Source organism: Bos javanicus, chromosome X (genome assembly GCF_032452875.1).
Source record: "Bos javanicus breed banteng chromosome X, ARS-OSU_banteng_1.0, whole genome shotgun sequence".
In the NCBI taxonomy this organism is placed as follows: Eukaryota; Metazoa; Chordata; class Mammalia; order Artiodactyla; family Bovidae; genus Bos; species Bos javanicus.
Window position 1 is genome coordinate 78321983 of NC_083897.1, and position 25239 is coordinate 78347221.

General features: G+C 36.7%; 1 protein-coding gene across 5 annotated transcripts; it reads left to right on the forward strand.

Moving 5' to 3' along the window:
- Positions 1 to 703: 703 nt before the first annotated feature.
- Positions 704 to 24978, forward strand: RLIM (ring finger protein, LIM domain interacting). 5 transcript variants are annotated; one of them, XM_061409688.1, is made up of 4 exons: positions 704 to 3688; positions 15678 to 15870; positions 16720 to 16803; positions 18011 to 24978. In XM_061409688.1, exons 2-4 carry the CDS (start codon positions 15702 to 15704, stop codon positions 19591 to 19593), a joined length of 1836 nt encoding a protein of 611 aa, XP_061265672.1. In that variant the 5' UTR covers positions 704 to 3688; positions 15678 to 15701; the 3' UTR covers positions 19594 to 24978. The 5 variants fall into 5 exon arrangements, with proteins under 5 accessions (XP_061265672.1, XP_061265673.1, XP_061265670.1 ...); XM_061409689.1 differs by having other exon boundaries at positions 704 to 1540; positions 3130 to 15870; XM_061409686.1 differs by having other exon boundaries at positions 704 to 1320; positions 3130 to 15870.
- Positions 24979 to 25239: the final 261 nt, after the last annotated feature.

Consider the following 25239-nt stretch of genomic DNA (forward strand, 5'->3'; position numbering starts at 1 on the left):
CTTCTTTCATGCATTACTATCTAAGAAAGGCCTTCCTTGGTGGTGGTGGTGGTGGTTTAGTCGCTAAGTCATGTCCGACTCTTGGCGACCCTGTGGACTGTAGCCCGCCAGGCTCCTCTGTCTATGGGATTTTCCAGGCAAGGATACTGGAGTGGATTGCCATTTCCTTCTCCAGGGGATCTTCTTGACCCAGGAATCGAACCCAGGTCTCCTGCATTGCAAGCAGATTCTTTACCGACTGACCTACGAGGGAAGCCCATGTAGTTGTTTTTCTTAACTGTGAAAACGAGAGTTGTTGCTTGCTAGCTCATACTGTACCTTCTTTCATGCATTACTATCTAAGAAAGGCCTTCCTTAACCGCCCTTAGATTCCAACGTTATCAGATTTTCCCACCCTTTTACAAACACCGCCCCTTCTCAAGAAATTCAGAATTACCGTCTGAGAATGGCCACCTCGGACCACTCTTTAAAACTGCAATTCCCATTTGCCGCCACCGGGCTCTCTCCCACCCACCTTCCCTCGCCTTATTTTTCTCCCTAGCATTTATCATTAATTTTATATACTATATATATAATTATTGTCCCTCCCCCCAAGAATATAAAGATACACAAGAACTGGGATTTTGGCCTGCTTTAATTTGCGCTGTATCCCCAAAATCTATACTAGTGTTTGACACCCACAGTTGGCATTCGATAAATGTATTCGAATAAAAGTAGGATGCTGTATTAACCGGTCCTGACTGTGTGAATCGACGTCAGGTGAGACTAACATCGCGTTTCTCACTCTCTGAAAAGGGCTTCCAGCAGTCATACGGTGACGTCCTCCAGTTTTCAAAATGGGAAAGGTTCTCACAGTTCTCAGAACGCGAATTTCTCGCCACAATTCAAAATGGCGGAGGAGGGTGGGGCCTGTCACATGGTGGGCGGCACAGCAGCTTTCCTTTTCCAGGCCGCGGCCCGCCCTGCCGCGTCGTCAGCCGGCCACCTCCTCCTCTCACCGAGGGTTTTTCGAGGAATCGCCTGGGATTGGATAATCGGCTGGGAGTGGATAATCGGCTGCGGCTGCGGGGCCAGGACGCGGCATCATCACTTCCTGTTGTGGGCAGGCGTTTCCTGTCGCTGCTTGGTAACAATGGGGAAGATAATGGCTGCCTGAGCAACGTCTCCGAGCAGGCGCTGGACTAGAGGCGGGTCTCGACCAGCGACTCATCGGAGGCGGGCTTGAGAGCTGCGGCAGGGGAGGCGCGCAGGAGCCCCGGCGGCGGCGGCGGCGGCGGCGGCGGCCGAACCGACCGAGTCGGATCCCGACACCAAAACCGAGTAAGTGAAGCCTTGGGAAACGGATGGAGAGCGAGAGGAAGACAGCGAAGCCCCATCTGCTGCTTTCTCTCAAAACGGCCTGACTGGTGCATCGTGGTGGAGGCTCAGCGCCGCCTCCGGACCCCAGGCACCGGTTGCTGTGGGGGGCTCCGTGGCGTAGTCTCCGCTGCCATTTTAGTTGGGTGTATAGTCGACAGGCTTTTTGAAGAAGGGGAAGGAGGTAGGTAGTACTTCCTCTCCGTGGCCGCGCGAGCCGCAGCTGGGGCCCTCCAAAACCTTAAGAATTTGGGGGAGGCGATTTTCGAGTGTTGGCCTCAGGCATGAGAATCTTTGATCGTCTCAGGTTTTCTTCTCCCCAGTTCTCTGGAGACTTCCTTCTCCTCCTCCTCCCCCTTTCTTTTACATGGCGGGCTTGGGTTTAGGAAATGGGGAAAAAATCAGGCTGCTCTAAGTTAGATGCTGGGAACTCTTGGGCCTTTAGATTTCCCAGGATTTGCAAAACCCCATTTTGAGCCTTCTGCTTCTACAGGGCACTATCAATTAGGCGCCCCCTGAGGCCACGATGACATCTTCCCTGAGGATCTAAGACAAATGTGGTTTACTCCCTTGCTTGAATAACCCTGGCGTTTCCTTTGCCAGATACCACTGCACGGATTCCCCCCAAAAGGGAGGGAAAAGCCGTTGCGTGTTTGTTATTTTTCCCTGGCTGAGGGTGGGAATTGGGCCAAATGATTTTGAAGTTAATTTCCGTTCAATCCGTGCACAACCCAACCCCTCCCCCCTCAAAAAATGCCTTAGGGTCTCGGCTTCTGCGGGCGGTACCTGCCACGTACGCCATAGCTTTAGTAACTAGTATTAACCGGTTGGGCTTCTGCTTCCTGAATACTCCGTCCCTTTTTCCCTTATGCTGATTAATTTCAAGATGGAGGAGACAGCCACGTTCCTTCCCTAGACAGTTTCACCATACTTATTCCACAGGTTAGTCCGGGAATCTGAGGCCTAGCAGGCTTGTCTATTTAGGTCGTTCTTTCGTTTTGCAGAAAGAGGAAGCATTTATATTAGGTTGTCATTCAGTCATAGCAAGGCCCCACAATAATTATTTTTTTGCTGGAAATAAGGAGTCCGCATTTCCTGAATCAGAATTAACCGCAGTGGCTTTGGATGATTGAAAGGAGGAAGAAATAAACTACTATTAGTCATTTTTTAAAAAATTCTTGTCATTATTGAAGACAAAATACACTTATCACCCCATCAGGTATATGATGTCCCTCCTGTATGACTTGAGAGCAGGCAGGCACAGTTATCGCTGCCCCAGAATCAGTTTTCTAAGTTGTAGAAATAAAATATCCAGGAAGCCCAATCTAAATATTTTTTAAATTTTGTTTTAGGATACTCTTCTCTTACTGAAAAAGTGTTTTTCTTTAGCCTAAGATGTCCTGATGATTTTTCATACTTTAGTTCCTGCCTTAGGCTAGTGTAATGTACCGAATAAGTTCTTGAAAGTAACTGTGAGAATCTGAAAATAATTACTGATCTGATGCGTAAAAGTCCATTTTAAGTAAGGTTATATTAAAAGGTAGATGGGTTGTCAGCCTTTAAAAGATATCTTCTATCTAACATATAAGATTGTTGGTTCCCTCTGACCTTCTTAGTCTCACCAAGTATCCTAATACTAATGTGGAATTAGGTTGAATTATGGCGGGTGTGTATCTAAAATACATAGGATATGTAATTTTTAGGATGTGTCTGTTACAAAGAAAATGTCTATCTTATAAAAGAGGAAGAATAATGGATTCTTTTTTTTTCTAGAGCAGAGAGTGAAGAAAACTAAAATCCAGTTTATTGTATACAATACTATGTCATAACAGTCAGGTAATTTTATTTTTTGTTGCGTCTCCTGATGATTTATGTGTAGAATGCATGTTTTAAAATATTTATTCTGTTTTGGGGGCCCTGTAATTGAATGGGCTTCTTTGATATATGTTAGTTGGTGTCGGGCGTTCTTAATGGTCAGAATGGGTGTTTTTCACTGGGAATTCAAAGGGTAGTGTTTCTGAGTAGCTGGAACCTCATTAGTGCTCTGTCAGTTTTCTTTTAAAATAATGTCTGAAATTTGCCAGTACCTGTATAGAACAGAAAGAACAAAATAGAAATTTGCTTCCTTTAATCACTGTTGGAATGGGATGAGTATAAATAAATAGTATTTAAATGTTTATTGGATAACTAAATGAACTAACAGTAGACTATATTACAGGAATATAATCTCAAGTTATTTTGTGTGACATTTGATATTTTTGCTTCAAGATCCGAGAAGTCATAATATATAATACTCTAATTGATATCAACCTCTTTCATCATCGTTGTTAAGGTAACCACATAATTTATTGCCCTAGCTACCATGCTTTTAAGAAAAAAAGGAACATTATTTTCCTGGACAACAGGTGCAAACCAAGATTGTCCCATGCAAACTAGGATGGGTAATTAGCCTAAATTCATAATTAATTTGTATTGAATACTTATGTGTTAGGTCCTGTGCTTCACATGTGTGATTTTGTAATCCTTACAGCCAAGCTTCATGAGGATGTTACCTGTTTTACAGAGTGAGACTCAGAGGAGAGATTAGATAATTTGTTCTCTATTAGATAATTTGTTCTCAAAAAGCTAATAAGTAGTAGGAACCCCATTTTAACCCAGGTCTGTCTGATGCCAAAATCAATAAACTTTTATGTCCTTAGAATTGTTATTAGATCAGAAATGCAAAAAAAATGAAAGGTTGTAATAAAATCTATAGGTTAAGTTGCATCAAAAACTTCTGTTAACACTCAAAGGAAATTTGCTTTATGAAGCAAGTAAGACTTATCTAACGATTACACTCTCTTTTTCAGTCTGTCAGGGTTCTTTGTTTCAGCTGTTACTGCCTGTAATATAATTTGATAAACAATTTAAAATTAGAAGTGCTTTTAAGAAGTAGCTTAATAATGAAGTGATATCTAGAAGTGTTAGGCTGGTTGGATATATTTTTCATGTTAGTGAACATGAGGCCTTATATACAGTAGATCAAATGGGACATTTGCATTTATCAAATTACAATGTGTGTATAAACATTTTGTAATACAGACATTTCCAAACCTTATAGCCCATTGATTTTTAAAAGTATCCAGTTTACATGATCCTTTGACATTTTGATACCCAGTGTAAGAAAGCAATAACACTTCTATTTTTTTTTTTTTTCATTTTTTTGAAATAGAAGTTTCCCAGATAATAAAGCAGTTTATTTTAGAGGTAAAAATCTTGACAATCTTAAACAGTTTGGGAGTATATTTGTGAACTTGTGGTTTTGCTCCTGAAATAGATACTTGATGTTTTTGCTGTACATAGTCTTACATTTTGGGTTTCCCTGGTGGCTCAGTGGTAAAAAAAAAAATCTGCCTGTCAGTGAAGGAGAAGTGGTTCAATGCCTGGGTCCAGAAGATCCCCTGGAGAAGGAAATGCCCACTCCAGTATTCTTGCCTTGGAAATCCCATGGACAGGGGATCCTGGCGGGCTGCAGTCCATGGGGTTGCAAAAGAGTCGGACATGTCTTAGAGACTGAACAACAAATTCTTGTATTTTAGTGCTTCAACTCAAGGGTTTAATTTCATTAGTCAAAATATCACATATATATGTTTGGAAGACTAGTATCTGTAGATAATGCATGTGTGTATATAGATTTGTGGACTTACTGCAGTAATTTCACAGCAGCAGTTTGGACTGCTATTACAGTATTTATGTGATGATGAACATAATCCATTCTGTGGTGGGAAGGAGATATTTGTGTTCAGTGTTTTCAGATTTTTCTGAAATGAAAAATAGTCTTCTTTCCTCTTGCTCTACATTTGATTGTGTGAAGAAAGGGTTTAACTTGTAATTACATTTTTCATTTTGTATTGACCAAAGTTCCTGTTAGTGTCGGTTACATTTGAGGTCACCTTATCATTTATCCAAACTGGGACACTTTTAAGAGTGAAAGAAGGCCATATTAATAATCACTATAGGACAGCAGTTGTAGACTGCTACTCATATGGACAAACTGGGTATATATGGTCACCTTTGTCATTATTTCTCTGTAGGAGCACTGGTTCAGAAATCACAGTTGTCAATGTGTTTGGTTCTGTAACACAAAATTATTTTCCTCAGACAATATAGGAGTCATTTGTGTAGATGATATTTTTCAGTCACGTGATTTTAAAATAGTTCATTTTTGGTGGGAAACTTATATCTTAAAAAATAGTACTTTATTTACTAACACCAGAATTGCCAGTAATCAATGACTTTTGCATTAAAACATTTTAAAAATAAGTGCATGAGCCTTTTGGGTTTTTGAGTAGAATTGAGTTAGTGTGCATAAGACCAAATTCTAATTTAGTGGCATAGCTTAATAGTAAAAGAACATGAACTGGGTAATTGAAGATTAAATTCCCTGTCTTAAGTACTTAAGTGAATCGAAATGTCATAATGGGTTCCTTTTTAAACTAACTTGTTCCTGTGAATTGGCAGCATTTGGCTTGGTCTCCATCCTTTGATTTGTTGACGTTCTTAATATTCTTTTGATTTAACTGTTTTAGAAGGTTGTTGTCATTAGAATTGTTTGTAAGCTGCACAATTCCTGCCTAGAGATTAAACACGTGCTGAATCCTTTTTTTTTCCTGATGTCCTTTTCAAGTGATAGAGAATACAAGAGACACTGTATTCAATGTCTCTTGAATTTTGCCATGCAGATACTTTATAATCTCATACTGCTCTAGTAGTATCAGCAGTGGCAGAAGTTTTAGTACCATCCTCCAATAGGCCAATAATGGAAATAAATTGTGTGGCTGGTGAGAGGTACTGTGCAGTAAGGCAGTGAAACATAAAGCCTACCCTATTTTTTAAAGAGGAATGCTTTGTATTTGTTTTTTAAAAATAAGATAGTCATAAAAAGAGAAGTGTACGAGTGAAGTAGCAGTGAGAAAAGCACAGCTTTTAAGCTTACATCCTAGTTATTCATGTTTCTTGACCTTTATTTTTCCAGCCTATATTGTAATGTGATGTGGGTTATATCATAGTCTGGATTCATAGAATTGGAAAGGTATCTTGTAGATAGCTTAATCCAGTACACTAATACTGATGGAGATCCTGAGATGCAAAAGGTTAAATAATTGGCCAAATTCACGTAGTTAATCTTATAGCCAAGACTAGAACCTAGTATCTTCTCTTTTTTCATTTTCACAGAGCTGAATTCCACCCTGCTACTCAGTCAACCTTTGATTTGTTGGCTGCAAAAGCTGTAAAGTTTTAATCATTCTGTATAGGAAAAATTCCCAACACTTCTGGTAACTACATACACAATGGTATTTTATATCCAGACCTCAAATTCAGTAGTTCTTTGTGACTTGGCTTTTTTTGTTGTTTTTAACTATATTAAGTATTTTTCATTTTGATGATGGTATTATTGACCTGACATTTTCTTTATACACAAGGCTTGCCTGTCATTAATTCTCATATGCTCTACGAGGTTCTTAATGAAGAAAGAAACTCTGTTGCAAACAGAAAACAGAATAATGCCTGCCCTTTTTTCAGTATGACACATTTTTATGTTGATACCTATGATTTTTTTTTTTGGTGTGTTGTACTTTAGGACACTATTGAATTTTGAAGCTTATTTGAACACATCCAAAAGGTGACAATGCCCAAGATAACTTCAGTAGTTGGTTGACATTAGGTTATCTTGATTCCTCCCTCCTGTACTTCCTGATTTTTAAAAGAAGTGATTTCTTCCAGACTTAATGGATGTGGTCTATTTTAAAATTGATACCCCTACAACCTTTTGAATTTCAGAATTCATTTTTTTATGTCGTTTTTTTAACTCTATATTTTGGTGCCTTAAATCTTAATTGATGGAGTATGTCCAGTGAATATAGTATGTGTGCTTACATTTAGCACCAGGTCTCCTGACCCATTAATACTGAACAGTATGTTTTAAGTGACTTTTTGCCCTAACAAAACAAAAATACATGTTTTAAAGATTACTGTACGTGGGTTAGGAGAATTAAATACTTATAGCAGTGGTCAGAAACGTGCATAATTTATATTAATATATGATAATTTCTATAGAAGAATTGAAATCACTAAAAATGCTTTAAAATTCTCAAGGTGAATAAAATCTGCTTTAAACACCCTAATTATAGAATAAATCTCAAGTTTGGTTTTCTTGCTGGCTTTTCCTCCCCAGAATTAAATTTACCTGACACAGTCATACAGTTACTGACCAGATGAGTAGTTTTTGAAATGACTGGGCAAATTTTCTAATTTGGCTACTTACTTTCCAGGACTGGATTTGGCTGTATTGGCACACAATACCCTGAAAGAAATAAGGTTAATAACCTATGCTATGCATCTGAGGGGCAACTGTATTTAAAACAAAAATACTAAAAGTTGACTTGTTTAAAAAGAAGCCCTGCTGGGTTCATACTGCTTATAAAAGATATTTTGTCCTTTTGGAAGTTTTCATACCAGAAGTGAACATGAGCTAAGTGAAAGTAATGAAGTTGCTCAGTCATGTCCAACTCTTTGTGACCCTATGGACTGCAGCCTGCCAGGCTCCTCTGTCCATGCCTCAGGCAAGAATACTGGATAGGGTTGCCATTTCCTTCTCCAGAGGATCTTCCCAACCTAGGGATCGAACCCGGGTCTCCCACATTGCAGAGACTCTTTGCCACCAGGGAAACCCCAAACATCAACTAAAAAGCTGATAGTGAGGTTGAATACATTGGACATGCCTGTTAGGATTGAAGGAATGTATTTTTAAGGTATATGGTCTTAGGATATATTGGGATGCAGTTGACCATTTATTGAAAAGTTGACTGGATTTGGAATCAGGAGACCTGGATTTAATTGCTGGCTCTTTCCATTGACTAGCCTTTGGTAAATGACTTCCTCTCTCTGTGCTTCTGTTTCCTATCTGTAAAATAGAGTTTGTGATTCCTACTTCATAGAATTGTTGGAAGGCTTAAATGAAATATAGGTGAAAGGGCTGTATGAAAAGGGCAATGGATATTACTTTTAACTAGGAAGAGACCTAAGTGATTTAAGAACAGTTACACATTTTTTCTCTTATGTTTTATTGGTTAAGTTTTCCATAAAAATATTTAAGTTTAAAATTGACTGATGATAACCGTCTATTTAATCCAAAATTTCTGACTGTGCACATGAATATTATAACTCAGTATAAGGTAACTGAATGAAAAGATTTAAAATTTTCTCATTTATGATGATAGAAGGAGCCCAGGGGGTATGGGGATTCTTTTTTTCTCATACCACAGAGTAGAATCTAGAGACCCATTTTATTAACATGATCCTTTCACACCAAAATGGAGAGAGATCTGTATTTGATCATTTGAACTGCAGTCTCCTGACATCTTTGGCATGTTTTAACTTTCCGAACTTGTGATTTAGAATTATTACATTTTTTCATTTTTTTTTACTGCTTAGGTAGTGAAGGCACTGCTTAAAATGAGACCAGACTCACTGGGTGTATGTTCGTAAGATGATTTTACAAGGCATTTGAAGGCATTGCTTACATTCAGGATTTCCTTTTTTTTTTTTTTTTTCCAAAATGTAATTAACTTCTAGTCCAGTGGACCTTGGCAGGTGTTAAAGCTATAACTCTCTAAAGCTGTAACATCTGTCTTGCCAGTGCTGGAATCTCTTGACTTCCACTCCCAACCCAGGCAAATGCAGAATAAAGCAGAAAGAATGAATGCTTTGGGCAAAAGTAGGGAAACAAGTAGGCTTTTTCTCTCCCTGTGCCTTAATCAACTGCAAGAAACGAACAGCATTTTAAATGGAAATCTATACCTTAGCAAAAAACATGGTGTGTTCTGTTTAATGAAGCCTTGCCAGTTTGATTGCAATTTTGAAATAAATGAGTGTGTTGCAAGGATGCCATGTAGGGAAAATAATTTCCTTTATTTTCTCTGGTGTAGGCAGGGGGAAGGGAGAGCAGCATGTTACTATGGAAGTAATAGTAATTTGGATTTGTTTACATGTTACTTTGTGTGTCTCATTGTTAAAATTTCGAATTGAAAAATAAACTAAAATAAAAATCCCTCTTGAATAGAATAACCCAACTTCTAAACTCATCATGCAGGAGCTATTTAGGATTTAGCAGTCTCCAAAATCACAGTGTTGAGAGGGTTTTAAATAGAGGTATGGTTTTTTTTTTTTTTTTTTTTTTTGGTCTCTAGTTTCCATGTAGGAAATATTAGAATTTTTAGGTCAAGAGTGAACTTGAAGATTGGTGATTGTAATTAAGAATCATCTATTCCATGTGTTTTTGTAGAGTATTCACCATTATCTTCCCTAGTGGCTCAGATGGTAAAGAGAGTGTTTGCAATGCAGGAGACCCAGGTTTGATCCCTGGGTGCGGAAGATCCCCTGGAGAAGGGAATGGCAACCCACTCCAGTATTCTTGCCTGGAAAATCCCGTGGATGGAGGAGCCTGACGGGCCCCAATCCATGGGGTCACAGAGAGTCGGATATGACTGAGTGACTAACACTCAACTCACCCTCACCACTATTATTTTACTTTTGAAAAGCATAAAGGGGATTCATAAATAGTGGTTTATAGAGCAGAAACAATATATTGGGAACACTTTAGAGCTGTTTCCGTATGTGGAGTTTCTCTACCTTACGAACAAATTCTTTAAAGCTGCATGCATTGTCCGATATGGTAACCTCTAAGCACATGTGGCTACTGGACACTTGAAATGTCATTAATTAACTGGAACTGAACTTTTACTTTTCTTTCATTTTAATTACGCTAAATAAACAATGTAAATTTTTTCCATTAAACATGACTTTTTTGTTTCATTAGGACCATATTTCACTTTAACCATTGAAAATTTAGCATCCAATTTGAGATGTGCTGTAAGTATAAAATAACATACCAAATTTCTGAGACTTAGAATTTTAAAAAAGAATATAATACATCTCAATAATTTTTATATTGATAATATGTTGAAATGATCTTTTGGATCTGTTGGGTAAATAAGATATTAATAAAATTAGTATTTCAAAAATATAAAAGACCTTGTGAGGCAGGAAGTGACACTAGTGGCACAGGCAAATGCTGTGTGCAGAGACAGTTGAAAATAATTGCTACCTGAGGTAGTCAGTCATAGCTTCTTAGGTGGTAAGATTTCATTGAACCTTGAGGGGTGAGTGAAATGGGGAGAGACTAAATGGAGGGCTGAAGGGAGAGTATTAGAAGTGTGAAGGTAGTAAAGTACAAGATGTGTTGGAGGGAAAGGATGGGGCAATATAAAGTGGATTGGTCTTGTTAAGAAAATGTTATAACAAAATTGTGTCACTGGGAATATGTGGCTTAGTATGACCCTAGACCCAGAATAAGGAAACCGAGGGACTGTCTATCCTTAATGACATTTTAGTCCAAAGGGTCTTTTGAAATCAGTCTGTTCAAGCTCCTACCTAATATCTAGCCTCTACTTGAATACTTCCAGAAATTGGTAGTAGCTTACTTCAAGAGACGGGTTGCATCTCTACTTTTGGACAGTCTTCATTTGTTTCACTATTAAAAGACAGAATTATTTGCTTCATATTTTTTCCAACTCTAAGCTCTAATTTGACCCTGTGGTTTGCTCTCTTATATGTTATAACTCCAAATATTTGAAGGTGGTAATCGTGTCCATTTTTAGTGTTGTCTTTGGGCATTTTCAAGTAATTCAGCCATTTATTTTATGGTATTCCCTGGCTTCTCACCATCTTAGTCACTCTAGATATTTTCTCGTGTTTGTCAGTGTCCTTTTGGATATATTTTTAATGTTTCAAATACTCCACATATAGTCTGAACAGCAAGTAGCATTGACACTACTACCTATTTTTATCTGAATACTGTGACCTAGGAAAGATTTGTCAACCTGTGACTCCAAGGTTTCTTAACGGTCAAGTGAAACATGCTTTTAACTGAGCTTTTGTTGACTAAAAACTTCAGGTCATCTTCATATTGCCAGGACAGGTCCCCCTGTCCCCATCAGCTTGATAACCCTTAAAGTGTTTAAAGTAGCACATTTACCATCATTTTTGTTGATTTCCACTCATTCTCACAGCCCACTGAGAATTCAGGATTTGTTTTTTTATTATATACATCTTTATTACCAACTCCCAGCATTGAGTTGTCTATAGATTTGGCTGGCATGTCTTTGACTTGGTTCTTTTCAAAATGCTTAAGACTGGGCTCTTTGCAGGTTAACATTGCTCCATAATCTTTTGAGAGTGGTATTCAGAAACTGTGAATCTGTTAAATTGTATTGTCATCAAGCTCCTTGCTACTCAAACTGATTCTAGGATTAGCAGCATCAGCATTACGTTAAGGCTTATTTAAAATGCATGCTCTCAGGCCTCACCCCCAACCTACTGAATCAGAACCTGTATTTTTACAAGATTTCCAGGTGGTTCGTTTGTATGTTGGAAGTTTGAGAAGCATGGATCTAGCCTATATTTCTCCATAAAATAGGATGCAAAAACTTTTCAGACTCTGGACAAAAACCAAGCCAGGCGTTTCAGCAGTATTATCCTGATGCCTCTATCAAAAGTTTCTCAACCCTGACTGTGCAATGGAATTACCTGTGGAATTTTTAAAATGTCGCTGTCTGATTGGCCCCAGAGAAAGCTCCTCAGGTGATTTTAATGTGAGAATCTTGTAAAGCAAGTTCTGTGTGAAAGAAGACGATGTAATGCAAATGAGGTTAATTTGACAGTGAATTCCACTTGTGGTGAACATGTTTTTCTACATGTTTGCAATATATCTGATAGTCTATAGCAGAATTCCATGCGCTCCCCCTCCCCAGGTTTTGTGCCAGATTTTGCTGTGTTAAAGTTTATAGACGTCACTTTCTTTGCAGATTAAGATCATCTGGTATCCCCTGTTCTCTGATTTCTCAAAGACTGGAAATTTTGCAGTTTGGATTTTGTTTTGTTTTTTGTTTTTTTGAGAAACTTGGTTTTTTCCACTACTTTCAGTTGGAAGATGATTCTCCTTGCTGTATAAGATAGAAGTTGAGTGCCTCTACCTACCATCTTCTATTAATATACCATCTGTATCAGAGACTTAGTGAAAGATCTCATTCTTATTTCAGATTTGTTTTTCAAAGCCATTTAAAAGCTCTTTCCCATACTTTTGAAAGTTTCTGTTCCTTGTGGGCTTTAACCTCTGACACTATTTTTAAGGCTTTGTGCCATTCTTGTAACAGTCCTTGGTATGTGATTTTTCTGTTATCTTTGGTTCCTGTCCTTCAAATGTCAGAACTTATCAGAAATTTTTGCCTTCTTTGAAAGCTTTGCATTCTTAAAGCCTTTCAACCCTACTGAGCTTTCAGTTTTTAGAAATTTTCAGAACTATTTATTAATCAATTCCTTCATAAGTGGAATTGATCCTTTCATGTTACTACTATTCAGAATATTAACTGCTTAATATTAGCCTAGTGTGATTTTCTTTGGTTTGGGAAATTATGGCTGGACTTTCTTTGTGCTTTTCTGTATTTTTTTTTAATTAACTGTGTGCTATTTATTACCAATACTAAGTTGTAGAAAATTTTGGCTTGTTTTTTTTCATTGCCTGGTCCATATAATGTTAATGGGTGTTTTATTTAACCTATTGACTTCTAGTCTTATAGTTTCAATTTATTTAAAAAACAGCATCTTTCAGAAATTTATATAGTTTAGTCTTACCAAAATTAAGAAATCTTAGTTATGAAATTAGGAAACTCCAAAAAATATTAAGGTCTTTCTCCCTTTCCCTTTCCTTGAGATAATTCATCTTGTTTGTTTAAAGAATGATAGACTAGTTCTAAGAATAATGATCTAAGAAAAACAGTGGAGAGCCAGATGTGCCCATGTATAGACTAAAATTTGTTTAGATTCATCAGATAGGTAGACAGTCTTCTTTGTTTTTTTAATATCTGAAAGATGGCTTGTTTTTATTTTTCTCTAGTATTGACATAAACATCCAGATACTTCGTGTTTTGTGTGTGGGATTAAATCGTAGTACCAACATCGATTACTACTTTTCCATAAATCAGATTTTCACATGTTTCTGAGTTAACTTTTGTCATTGTGAACTTGAGTCAATCTGGGGTTGGAAAGAAAAGAATATACTATATATTTCCTAGGGCTGTACAAATAGTGAGTGAGAATTAAGTTTTGGCTAGTTTTATGTACTATCCAGAGTAGGGGTTGACAAACTTTTTCTGTAAAAGGCCAGATAGTAATTTTTTTTTCACTTTGCTAATTAGAATTGAACATATTACGTAGTTATTTATATAAAAACAGAGAAGCCAAATTTCCACAAAGTTTCTCTTGATGTAATAATAAATGAGTACAATGTTTTATAATACAGGTCTACTAATGAGAAGAATGGTATTCCTTTTGGTAGGATAACATTTTGCTAAATTGGGGCTAAACATTCTTTATCATCAGAATCATTTGCAGATGTCCATTTAGTGTTTTCTGATTTGAAATGAGATTTTACATATTTCGTCGTTGAAAATACCTTCACACATTAAGTACGCTGTCTAATCAATATACAAACATATAATTTTAATTGTAAATTTGCCTGACTCAATATGTTTTTGCTCTATGCATATTTTTTTTAACCACCATTTCAGTTGTAACACATCTTCACAGATTCCACCTCAGGTTGTGCTGAATTAGTGTTTCTCAGCTTCTTTGAAAATGATATCACCTGTAGTTAGTTGTTCCATGCAAACTATTCATAGAGACTACTGCTTTAGTCACTTCAAACTCCTCAAATAACTTGACTCCTTGAATAAGCAACTGAATAGTATCAGTTATATTTGTCAACTCCTCAAGAACCAAAGGGAACTACTCATTTGCTTCCTTGTTTTTCACTTGATGATTGATATATCCCAGTATTGTCATTTTTTGAGCACCTGTTCTCATTAAAAGGCTAATAATCTTAAACCAGTTAATTTTCTGTGGACTATTTGTTTAGCTTCTGCAGTCAAATGCAATTTAGCTAACACAGCATTGATAAATGTCTTTCCTTGCTTAGCCAACAAATGAGCCACTTAGAAACTTACTCTGGTTGAAGCTTCATTTTTTATTTTTATGAGGAAATATTTTGTGATATTTGTTTTAAATTTTCTAGTTTTTCAGACCATAGCTTTCCTGTGAATTGGAAATACTATGATGAGTGCTTAGTCTAATAATATTAATGTATATTTTATTATTTTAGCACAGTTTCAGTGTCATTGCATTATAAATAAAATATTTGCCATCTACTCTAATAAAATAATCCATACTCCACTGTGCCTTTAGAGATGGTATTCAGTGTTCATCAAGTTTTACTGGAATACAGCTGTACACATTCATTTACATATTGTCTGTGGGCTGCTTTCTTCCTATAATGGCAGAGTTGAGTAGTTGTGACAGAGACTATGTGGCACCGTCACTGCTTTGCACTGGTGGTCTGTGCACTGCAAGTCACGGTGATGCAATTATAACTTTACAGCATTTCAAGTGCCATGCTCATACTGTAACATTTTTCTAAATTACCAGTGCACACTCATCGTATTAAATGGAGAAAGTGGGCTTGACCATTAGCATTTTTAGAACTTCTGTCCTACATGGCATATCTCTGTGAGAGGCAGTAGAGCATAGAGAAACCTGAATTCAGATTGTCCGGGTTCAGCTTCTGGCCCTGTCACTTGTTAGTTGTGTAACCCTGATCAAGTTATATAACCTGTCTATACTTTAGTTTCTTCATATGTAAAAAGGAATAACAACAACAGCAGTGTTTGTGCACAGTGTCATTGTGAGGACTAAAAAACAAAAGCAATTATAGTGCCAAGAATTCAGTGAGCTGCTTGGGTCTAACCTTGTTGAATACACACCGTTCAATTCTTGCTACACTGCTGAATTCTTACCTGTATTTCTCTAACCAAACTTTTCTCTGGACAGGTAGCTAAGAATTTATTTATTGGATCTCATATAATTTTCACACATCACAAAATATTCTCTTAGAAAAACATTTAAAAGTGTAATAATCATTCTTAGATCTCAAGGAGAAAAAATAGTCACCAGGGCTAAGTTTGGTCCATGGGCCATGGTTTGCCAACCCCTGACCTAGTCTTTTCCTAGTATGACAGTGCTTTTCAGTGTTTGTATTAGGAAGTTTCCATTCATATGAGGTCTTAAAATTCATGTCTCAAACTGAATTCTGGATTTTCACATAATTAAAACTGTTCTATAGAAGATATACTGACTTTTGTTTTCAAGAGTGATCTCCTTTCTCCTTTTAGATAATTTTCCACTTGTTCATCAAGATGGAAAGCTCAGATTGTAACGATAAAGGAAGTGGTGATCAGTCTGCAGCACAGCGCAGAAGTCAGATGGACCGATTGGATCGGGAAGAAGCTTTCTATCAATTTGTAAATAACCTCAGTGAAGAAGATTATAGGCTTATGAGGGATAACAATTTGCTAGGCACCCCAGGTATGCAATGTGTAGTTTAAAGATTTACATATATATAAATTGCTGGTCTTTAAAAAAACAACTGTTTTTTTAAAAAAATGTTTTGTTTACCATTGTGAAGTATGATTTTAATACCAGGGATAGAGAATGAAATTTACTGCTGTACTTGCTACTTGATTTTGTTCACTCATATTTGCAATTATCCTATGTCAGGATTTATAGCAAGGAATTATATTATGAATTTATAGTAAGCTGAATTGAAAAGAGTGGAGCTGAACAATCTTTTTGTTATTTATCTTTATTTAACTACTAGACAATGGTCTGGAAGAGCTAATAGGAACTTTGGTTCTTAGGACAGACTTAACTCTGTTTTGTCATCTCTCATTCTCTGAATATGTCCCAATCATAATCAACCAGAGCTAGCCTTGGGTGAAATAGTCAGTTATTCAGAAATTTGTGCTTGGTTATTCTTTTTTGCCTCATTAGGTCCCACTTGATTCTAGTTAAAATTCATTATATCACTTCCTCCTCATTTCTGTTTAATTCTATTAACGTTTGAGCAATTGCTTAAATTTTAAAAGGTAAGGTGTTAGCATGGTTATTATATTAACAAATCATCTCACTCACTCTGAGTTTCTTTGTCTTAAATGCAGATAATATCTGTCTCCCAGAGTTGCATTTTTAAAGAATGAGATATTGTATGCAAAAGCATATTGTAAACTGGAAAGGAATACAAATAAATATAAGTTGTAATGTCATGCTCTCAAATAGGTGAATTTTACTCAGGTTCCTACTCTTCGGTTGTCATCTCAGATGGATAAGTCATTGGATTTTATTTATAACTTCGCAAACATTTTAAACTGTTTTCAGGTGAAAGTACTGAGGAAGAGTTGCTGAGGAGACTACAACAAATTAAAGAGGGCCCACCACCACAAAACTCAGATGAAAATAGAGGTAAGTTTTTCTTGGGAGAGGGGTGTAAAGGATGAAATGGATAAGGAGCTTCCTAATGATAAATGTCAGCCAAAGATAATCCAAATCAGTAGCACAAATTAATTTGGTGTTAAGTAACTGCTCATAAAAAGAACTGGCATTTTCTTGATATTTGGTGAGAATGTTAACTTTTTTTTTCCCTGTTGCACCTGTGGGATTTTTTTGAGTGTTAATTGGGATATAGGAATTATATATAATGTGATCTTAAATGTGATCATTTTTCTTGATTTTCCACCTTCATTGAAATTTCCCTGTACCCACTGAATTATTCCTTCCTTATAAACCTGATTTCCTTACCAGCAGAAAGGTTGCATTCTCTAATCTAGTGCTTCTCACTGGGGTATAATGTCTGGAGACATTTTTGGTTGGGAGTTTGCTGTTTGCTCTAGTGGGTGGAGGTAAGGGATGCTGCTAAACATCCTAAAATGCACAGCACAGCCCCCACAACAAAGAATTATTTGGCTCAAAATGTAAATAGTTGCACTGTTAAGAAATCTTGTTCTTCCCTCAGGTCTGGTGTTTCTCCTTCAGTGTGAAATATGATAACAGGTTGTTGAATGTGCTGTATATGTACTGTGCTAGGTTCAGACTCTTTACTTGTTCTGATCTCTGATTTCATGTTAATTTAAAATCTTGGTAACATGAAGAAGTAACCTATAAATCTTGTTTATATTTTTGCAATGTCTAAAGCAGTCCTGTAGTTTTTAAATGTCCTGTATTATCCAAGGCACTTAAGTCAAGAGCCCAAAGAAATGTTGTAGACTAATAAAAATCTAACCCAAAAAATGTAATTTGAACTAAAATACTAGCCCTGTACCTTAACTGGTGTTTTACCCTATTTGATTATGTTAATGTTTTGACAGTGGACTGAAAAATGTCTTCTGACAGTCCCCAGTGGTACACTAGGCTCTGTATACAATGCTAAAAATAGACTTCTTCCCAATTCCCTTTTTTGAAAAATGCTTTAAATTTCTCTAGAATTAGCTTGCTGTTTTAAAATGGAATTGAAAGTTTCCTGCTTTTACTTGCCAATCAGTGCAGTATAGTTTAAAAAAAATCTGTAAATTGAAATTTGTTCAGAATGTTTTTCTGTTAATAATATGAAGTTTCAGAGTATGATTTCTTATTTTTAATAGTTCCTTTTCACCCCTCCCTTTTTAAAAAACAGGTGGAGACTCTTCAGATGATGTATCTAATGGTGACTCTATAATAGACTGGCTTAACTCAGTCAGACAAACTGGAAATACCACAAGAAGTGGGCAAAGAGGAAACCAATCTTGGAGAGCAGTGAGCCGGACTAATCCAAACAGTGGTGATTTCAGATTCAGTTTAGAGATCAATGTTAACCGTAATAATGGGAGCCAAAATCCAGAGAACGAAAATGAACCATCTACAAGACGTTCTAGTGGAGAAAGTATGGACAACAACAGCCAAAGACAAATGGAAAATCCACGATCTGAAACAACATCTGCAAGGCCACCCAGATCAGAACGAAATTCAACTGAAGCATTAACAGGAGAAGCCCCACCTACCAGAGGTCAGAGAAGGGCAAGAAGTAGGAGCCCAGACCATCGGAGAACCCGAGCAAGAGCTGAAAGAAGTAGATCACCTCTACATCCAATGAGTGAAATTCCACGAAGATCTCATCATAGTATCTCATCTCAGACTTTTGAGCATCCTTTGGTAAATGAGACTGAAGGAAGTTCTAGAACCCGGCACCACGTGACCTTAAGACAGCAAATAAGTGGACCTGACTTACTAACTAGAGGTCTTTTTGCAGCTTCTGGAACAAGAAATGCCTCACAAGGAGCAGGATCTTCAGACACAACTGGCAATGGTGAATCTACAGGATCAGGCCAGAGACCTCCAACCATAGTCCTTGATCTTCAAGTAAGAAGAGTTCGTCCTGGAGAATATCGGCAGAGAGATAGCATAGCTAGCAGAACTCGGTCAAGGTCTCAGACACCAAACAACACCGTCACTTATGAAAGTGAACGAGGAGGTTTTAGGCGTACGTTTTCACGTTCTGAGCGAGCAGGTGTGAGAACCTATGTCAGTACCATCAGAATTCCAATTCGTAGAATCTTAAATACTGGTTTAAGTGAGACTACATCTGTTGCAATTCAGACCATGTTAAGGCAGATAATGACAGGTTTTGGTGAGTTAAGCTACTTTATGTACAGTGATAGTGATTCAGAGCCTAGTGGCTCAGTCTCGAGTCGAAATATGGAAAGGTCAGAGTCACGGAATGGAAGAGGGGGTTCTGGTGGTAGTAGCAGTTCTGGTTCAAGTTCCAGTTCGAGTCCTAGTTCCAGTTCCAATGGTGAAAGTTCAGAAACTAGCTCAGAGGTATTTGAAGGCAGTAATGAAGGAAGCTCATCATCAGGCTCATCAGGTGCCAGGCGAGAGGGTCGACACAGGGCCCCAGTAACATTTGATGAAAGTGGCTCTCTGCCCTTCCTTAGTCTCGCTCAGTTTTTCCTCTTAAATGAGGATGATGATGACCAACCTAGAGGACTCACCAAAGAACAGATTGACAACTTGGCAATGAGAAGTTTTGGTGAAAACGATGCATTAAAAACCTGTAGTGTTTGCATTACAGAATACACAGAAGGCAACAAACTTCGTAAACTACCTTGTTCCCATGAGTACCATGTCCACTGCATCGATCGCTGGTTATCTGAGAATTCTACTTGTCCTATTTGTCGCAGAGCAGTCTTAGCTTCTGGTAACAGAGAAAGTATTGTGTGATTAAGGTCTGAACTCTCAGCTATGTATCTGGTATAGTGATGGGCAAACAGGAATCACTTGCTTTCTGTCCACTTTTTGAGTGGTGCTTAAATGTAAAGTAGCAACCAGAATTGAGTCATTGCTTTCTGAATGAGTCATTGTCCTTTCTCTAATTTCTATTCCCAAAAAAAGGAAATATTTAAAAAGCAACATGTTAGGACATAAAAATCTGACTTCAGTATCAGTAATTGTTATTACTGATGATTTATCATGTACTTGTCAGTTTCTCCTTTGTTATCTTAAAAGGTCTGCCTTAGCAATGACTCTTACCTGTTTTCATATTGATCTTTAAAGTTTCATATGCCATAGGAAAGAGGGGTGAAGGAAATTCCCAGTTTAGACTCAGTTACAGTACATGTTTCCTAAGTGACTGCTTAAAGCTATACCGTTCCCAGTTATTAGTTGGCACACATTCAGCTACATTCTGAATATCATTTGTTCACCTTTCAGACAAGGTGATATTGGACTTATCAGTGTAAATAACACTAAGATTAGGATCTTCTAAGTGTATAACTGTCTTCTAAGCCCATCACTGTGGCACACTGTAGAGTGAGCTTATAGTTTAATTGAGATATTTATCTTGTGGAAATATTAAAAAAAAAAAGCCTATGCTTGTGTAAGTGAAAAATCACATTCATTTGTTTAAAAATGTAAAGCTATTTTGTAGAGGCTCAGTACTTTTTCCAATGCACTGTTGTATTAATGCATTAAAAATTGTAAAGTACCATGCTTAGAAATGAAAAAACTGCTTTTTGTGAGCCAACATAGTAAAAAAAAAAAGAAAACACACCAAACAAAGTACAAAGCTGCTTTTGTAAGTGTGTAGATGTAAGAGCAGAACATATCTATAATATTTAATGTATGTGAACAGCTACTGTGACCTGCAAAGGAAAGGACAGAGTATGGATTTAGGCAGGAAATGAAAGAGGGAGTATAGAGAAAACTGCTTGGAAGAACTTAAACTTTTCATGAAGACAGTAATTCCACAGATCCTTGGCACAGTATTCTACTTGAGCAGATGAAGCAAATTTGGCAGAGTTTTGGTTTAAGAAAAACAAACCACTACCCCCTAGCACAAGTTACATTGATGTTTTTGCAAGTTTGCTTCTCAAAAAAAAAAAAAAAATGGAGGAAAGAGACTGTAAACCACTTATTTAGCATAAGAAGTGAAGTTGGCACAGATGAGTATACTAGTAGGAAAGTCTCAAATTTGCATTGTTTTTGGTATTTGTTATTCAAGGTACCAGTGCACACTTGTTACTATCTCTAATACAGACCTAATATCTCATATCTAAAGACAAGATGAAGAACTAAGGGAGTTTTATTTTTTGTGGAAAGTGAGTCGTGTTGGGTTATTTGAAATTCAGATTTTAATTGTGCTGCCCATATTTGAAGATGAGAAGGCTGACTCACAATCTATGGGATATGCACTTTATGTTGTTTCCTTAGCTTTGTGAAGAACCCCAGTACTCTTGCCGACTTTCTTTTGAGGCTGGTTGGGGTTAGGATTAGTCTCACTGTGGAGGACTGTCTTTTTCTGGGAAACGCTAGTGGGCCCAAAGAGGGATTGAACACATCCTTGGCTCTTAACAAAGTGAGCTGATACCCAGGTATATGTAGTCAGATGCTCTACACAATAAATAAGTCTGCTTTAGGAATTATCTGGCTACCTTAAGTGTTACCAACTCAGCTGTAAAGATTATTTCAAAGCTCATTCTTTTATATTTTCCTCTGGCTTTCAATCCTACCTAAGTATCAAGGAAATTGTAAATATGGTAGTTGTTTACTAAGGATATGTACTGCTCTTGCAAGAAAATAATGTCCAAACAAAGCTTCACTTATTTTTTTTTAATATAAGCAGATTTTACTGTTTATGGCGCTTATGTAATACATTTTATCTTTCTAAAAAAATTGTCCATGTAAAAGTCAGGATTTGTTTATATTTGTGAGCCTCCTTGTATCCTTTACTAAGGGTGTAATCTACAGTTTTCAGATCTGCAGGGTAGTCCTGATTGGCTAAAAACAAACTCATTTTCCTCTTGGTATAAAATGTCCCATTATAATAGGGGTGTTCATTTTAAATAGTTTAAAAACAACTGCATCACATTCTAAGCATAAAAGAAAGTTATTAACAGGTACCTTCCTAACCTCCCAAGATGTATTATTACTCATTTGTGAAGTATTAAGAGGTAACTCATGCAGAATGCTGGTTATGAATGTAGATACTGAAGCTATTCATAAACACTGGAAATAGAATTTTAAGTTTTTAGCCTTCAATGCACATATTGGACATGTGCATGTGAAAACCTTTTTCAATAGCACTCATTAATTTCCATTGGACTGTGTAGAATGGATACAAATATTTTAGTGGAATTTGCTACTTGATTATTTTTTTTGCAAGGTCCATGACCAATATGTACTTACTAGTATGGACATTGAAGACAAGGTCATTTGTAGGTGTCAGATGTACAATGGAGAACAAAAATCTTTTTTCCCACCTGCATCCAAACAACTGTTCTCTTGAGGGAGCATTTTCTTGCAAAAGACTTTACATTTCATTTTGTACCTTTGCACTTTTTCTTTATTACAGAAAGGTTCTGTCTTGAGGACCTAGTTTGAACTTCATGCAATAATAGGAACAAGAAAAAACAATGTTGGGGCATTACATTGTTCAAAGCATAGGGAAAAAGTACTAAAAATGAAATTTCTTGATTATTTCAGATTATTTTAAAAAACTCATTTACTAGTCTGAAACGTTTGAGGTGTTTAACTGCAAGCAGCTGACGTGATTGAGATTTATTAGTACTAAAAACAAAATTGAACAAGTTAGCTTTAAAGTTTGCAGACTTTAGCAACACTAGAAGATCAACCAAATTGTTAATTTGGAATATTTGCTCTAAAAAGAGCACATTAGTTATACCTTAGTGGTGGTAATGGAGGGTGGGGATTGAGAAAAGTGTTCATGTTAGTGTTGGAGTATAAGTAATCAATTGTATAAACAATTACAAAAAAACATTTAGCACCAGGATTGTGTGTGTGTGTATACATGAAATCTCTAAAAACATGATCGTGGGAGTTCATCCAAAATTTAAGGTTAGGAAACTGTTACAAGTGTTACCTCAAGTAATCCCCGCCCCCCGCCCCCTGCCAAAAACATGTTCTTTCCCTGCAAAGTATTCTCTCCTAATGTCAGTGTCTCAAATTATTTTTATGAAGGGTTATCACTTAATATGCTTTGTATTTAATCACCTGCTTCTCAGATGTCCATGACATGAAATGGGGCAGCATCAGCCCTAACTTTTCAGCAGTTCTCAAAATACCCACATAATAGGAAAGTGAATGTTGCAAAATGCTTTTTTTAAAAGCCATTTTTACAGCTTGGTAGAATGCAGTGGCACCTTGTGGTTGTTTTTGATACTTTCAAAGATGGAGGATATTTTTATTCCCCCCTTTACTCCACCCCTTTTCTTTGCTGTTTGTGAAAAAGAAATATTTGTAATCTGCCTTATTTGAGTTTTTAAGTTTTACCGGCTTCCCTGTCAAATATATTACCAATACTAAATACATAGAAGCCACATTTGCAGGCACTTTTGTCTTATAATACTGTGCTGATTGCTACTTACTAAAGTATACTGTACCTTAGTAATGCAAGAGATTGATAAGGCACATGTTCAAATGTCAGGCATTTATTTTCCCTTAATATAATTCTTTAGTATGTGTAATATTCAATAATGGCTTCCCTGGTAGCTCTGTTGATAAAGAATCCGCCTGCAATGCAGGAGACCCAGGTTTGATCCCTGGATGGGGAAGATCCTTGGAGAAGGCAATGGCAACCCACTCCAGTATTCTTACCTGGAAAATCCTGTTGACTATTCAATAATTGTTATTCAGCAATATTCAGTAACTTGTAATTCATTAACAAGTAAATTGTTCACTTTTGAAAAAACATTTGAAAATGTAAATCAACTTATGCTTCATTTGGAAAGTTAAAATGCAAGGTCCAAGTAACTAGTATTTCATTTTTAAATTAGATTTTTAGAAAGCAGCTAAGAAACAGTTATGAGTTATATACCTACCCTTTACATTTTTAGCATTCTGAAAAGAGTGCTTAACTGGAACATTACTAAAATAGGAATATTGGAACAAGTAAGCAATCTCACTTGATTTGAGTAACTCCATTTTGTATCTAAAATGCAGTATATTTGAGCTGATGGAATGTTCAAGGAATAACAACAGTTTTATATCAGTTTTATGATTACTTTCATGTCTACATAGGTGTTCTAATTCAAATTTCAAGAAAATAGGCACACCCTCCCAACAGTCTCAAAATCACCAAAATACTTATTTTTGGTTAGGATTTGTTTACTAAAGACCCCCAAGCTTAGATTGACTGATATCTGAAAGATAGGCAGTGAAAGTGAACCCCATAATGAATGACTGTGCCTAGTTATTTCAGGGTTCCTCTATCAGTTCCTCATATTGCAGATTTTTCTTAATACCAAGATATGGCTGAACCAGCTGCCCAGCCATAACTCTTTTCAATGCCCCTTTGCTAACATTCTTTGAACTGAGTGATTTGTATGTGTTTTAACGTCCAATGTTTGGATTTTACCTCTTTATAGCTCCATTTGTTCCTGGTGCTGCTTTTAAAGATGTAGGGCCATGTGATCCAGTATCAAGTTGAGTAGGTACGCAATTGGCCTGATTATGTATCTGTGCCTGTTTTGTCTTCTCCCAAGAAGAGCTGCTTTGGTATAGATGTTTACTTAGATTCAGATAAAGAACTGGGCAGCGGTTTTGGAAAGCTTTCTGAAGCCTATAAGAATCTAAAGGGATATGGAGGGGGAACAGTAACAAAGGCGGCTTTTATGTCTTTCAAGATGAAGCACATAAATGTATGTTCTGTAAAGACTATAGTGATTGTTACACCAGGGCTTCCTGACCTCTGGGAGAGACTTTCAGAAAAGCAGAAAGGAGCACAAAAGTGAAAAGAATTTGGTTGTCTTACTTTATCTGGTTTCTCATTTTCTTTCAATTTAAAGCTGAACATAACACCCTTTTCCAATATCTATCCAGCAGACTCCTGGTTGGGAAGCCCTGTATTAAATTTTGAGAATGTACCCAGTTTCCTTTTTTTTTTTTTTTTGTACAGTGCTTTCTTTACACCTGCTAAAAATTAACTTGTTTAAAGCAAAACAAGACCTTGAAAGGTCAGTCATATTAAAGCTGGTTTGATTATTAATAGTTATCTTTTAGGAAGAAGCTTTTTCCCTATGTAAGATGTCATACTGCAGATTTAAAATATAGACTATCAATAAAATGCATGAAGTGATCATTTGTGCTTGATCATCTCTCCTTGGGTTTTTCTTTTAAAAGAGGAATCTGATAAAGATTCTGTTGCTTCACACCAATGTCAGATAGACATGGTTTTAAAAATCATGTAGAATTAGAGTGCAACCTTGATTTTGATTCCCCTCACTGTTTGAGTGTGGGCAGGTACTGGTTTATGAAATATAACTTCTGTCCTGTATTGTGTAATGGCTTAATCTTTCAGTGGTAAAATAAAAGATTAAAGTCTATTCGTATATAAGAATCCTGGAAACATTT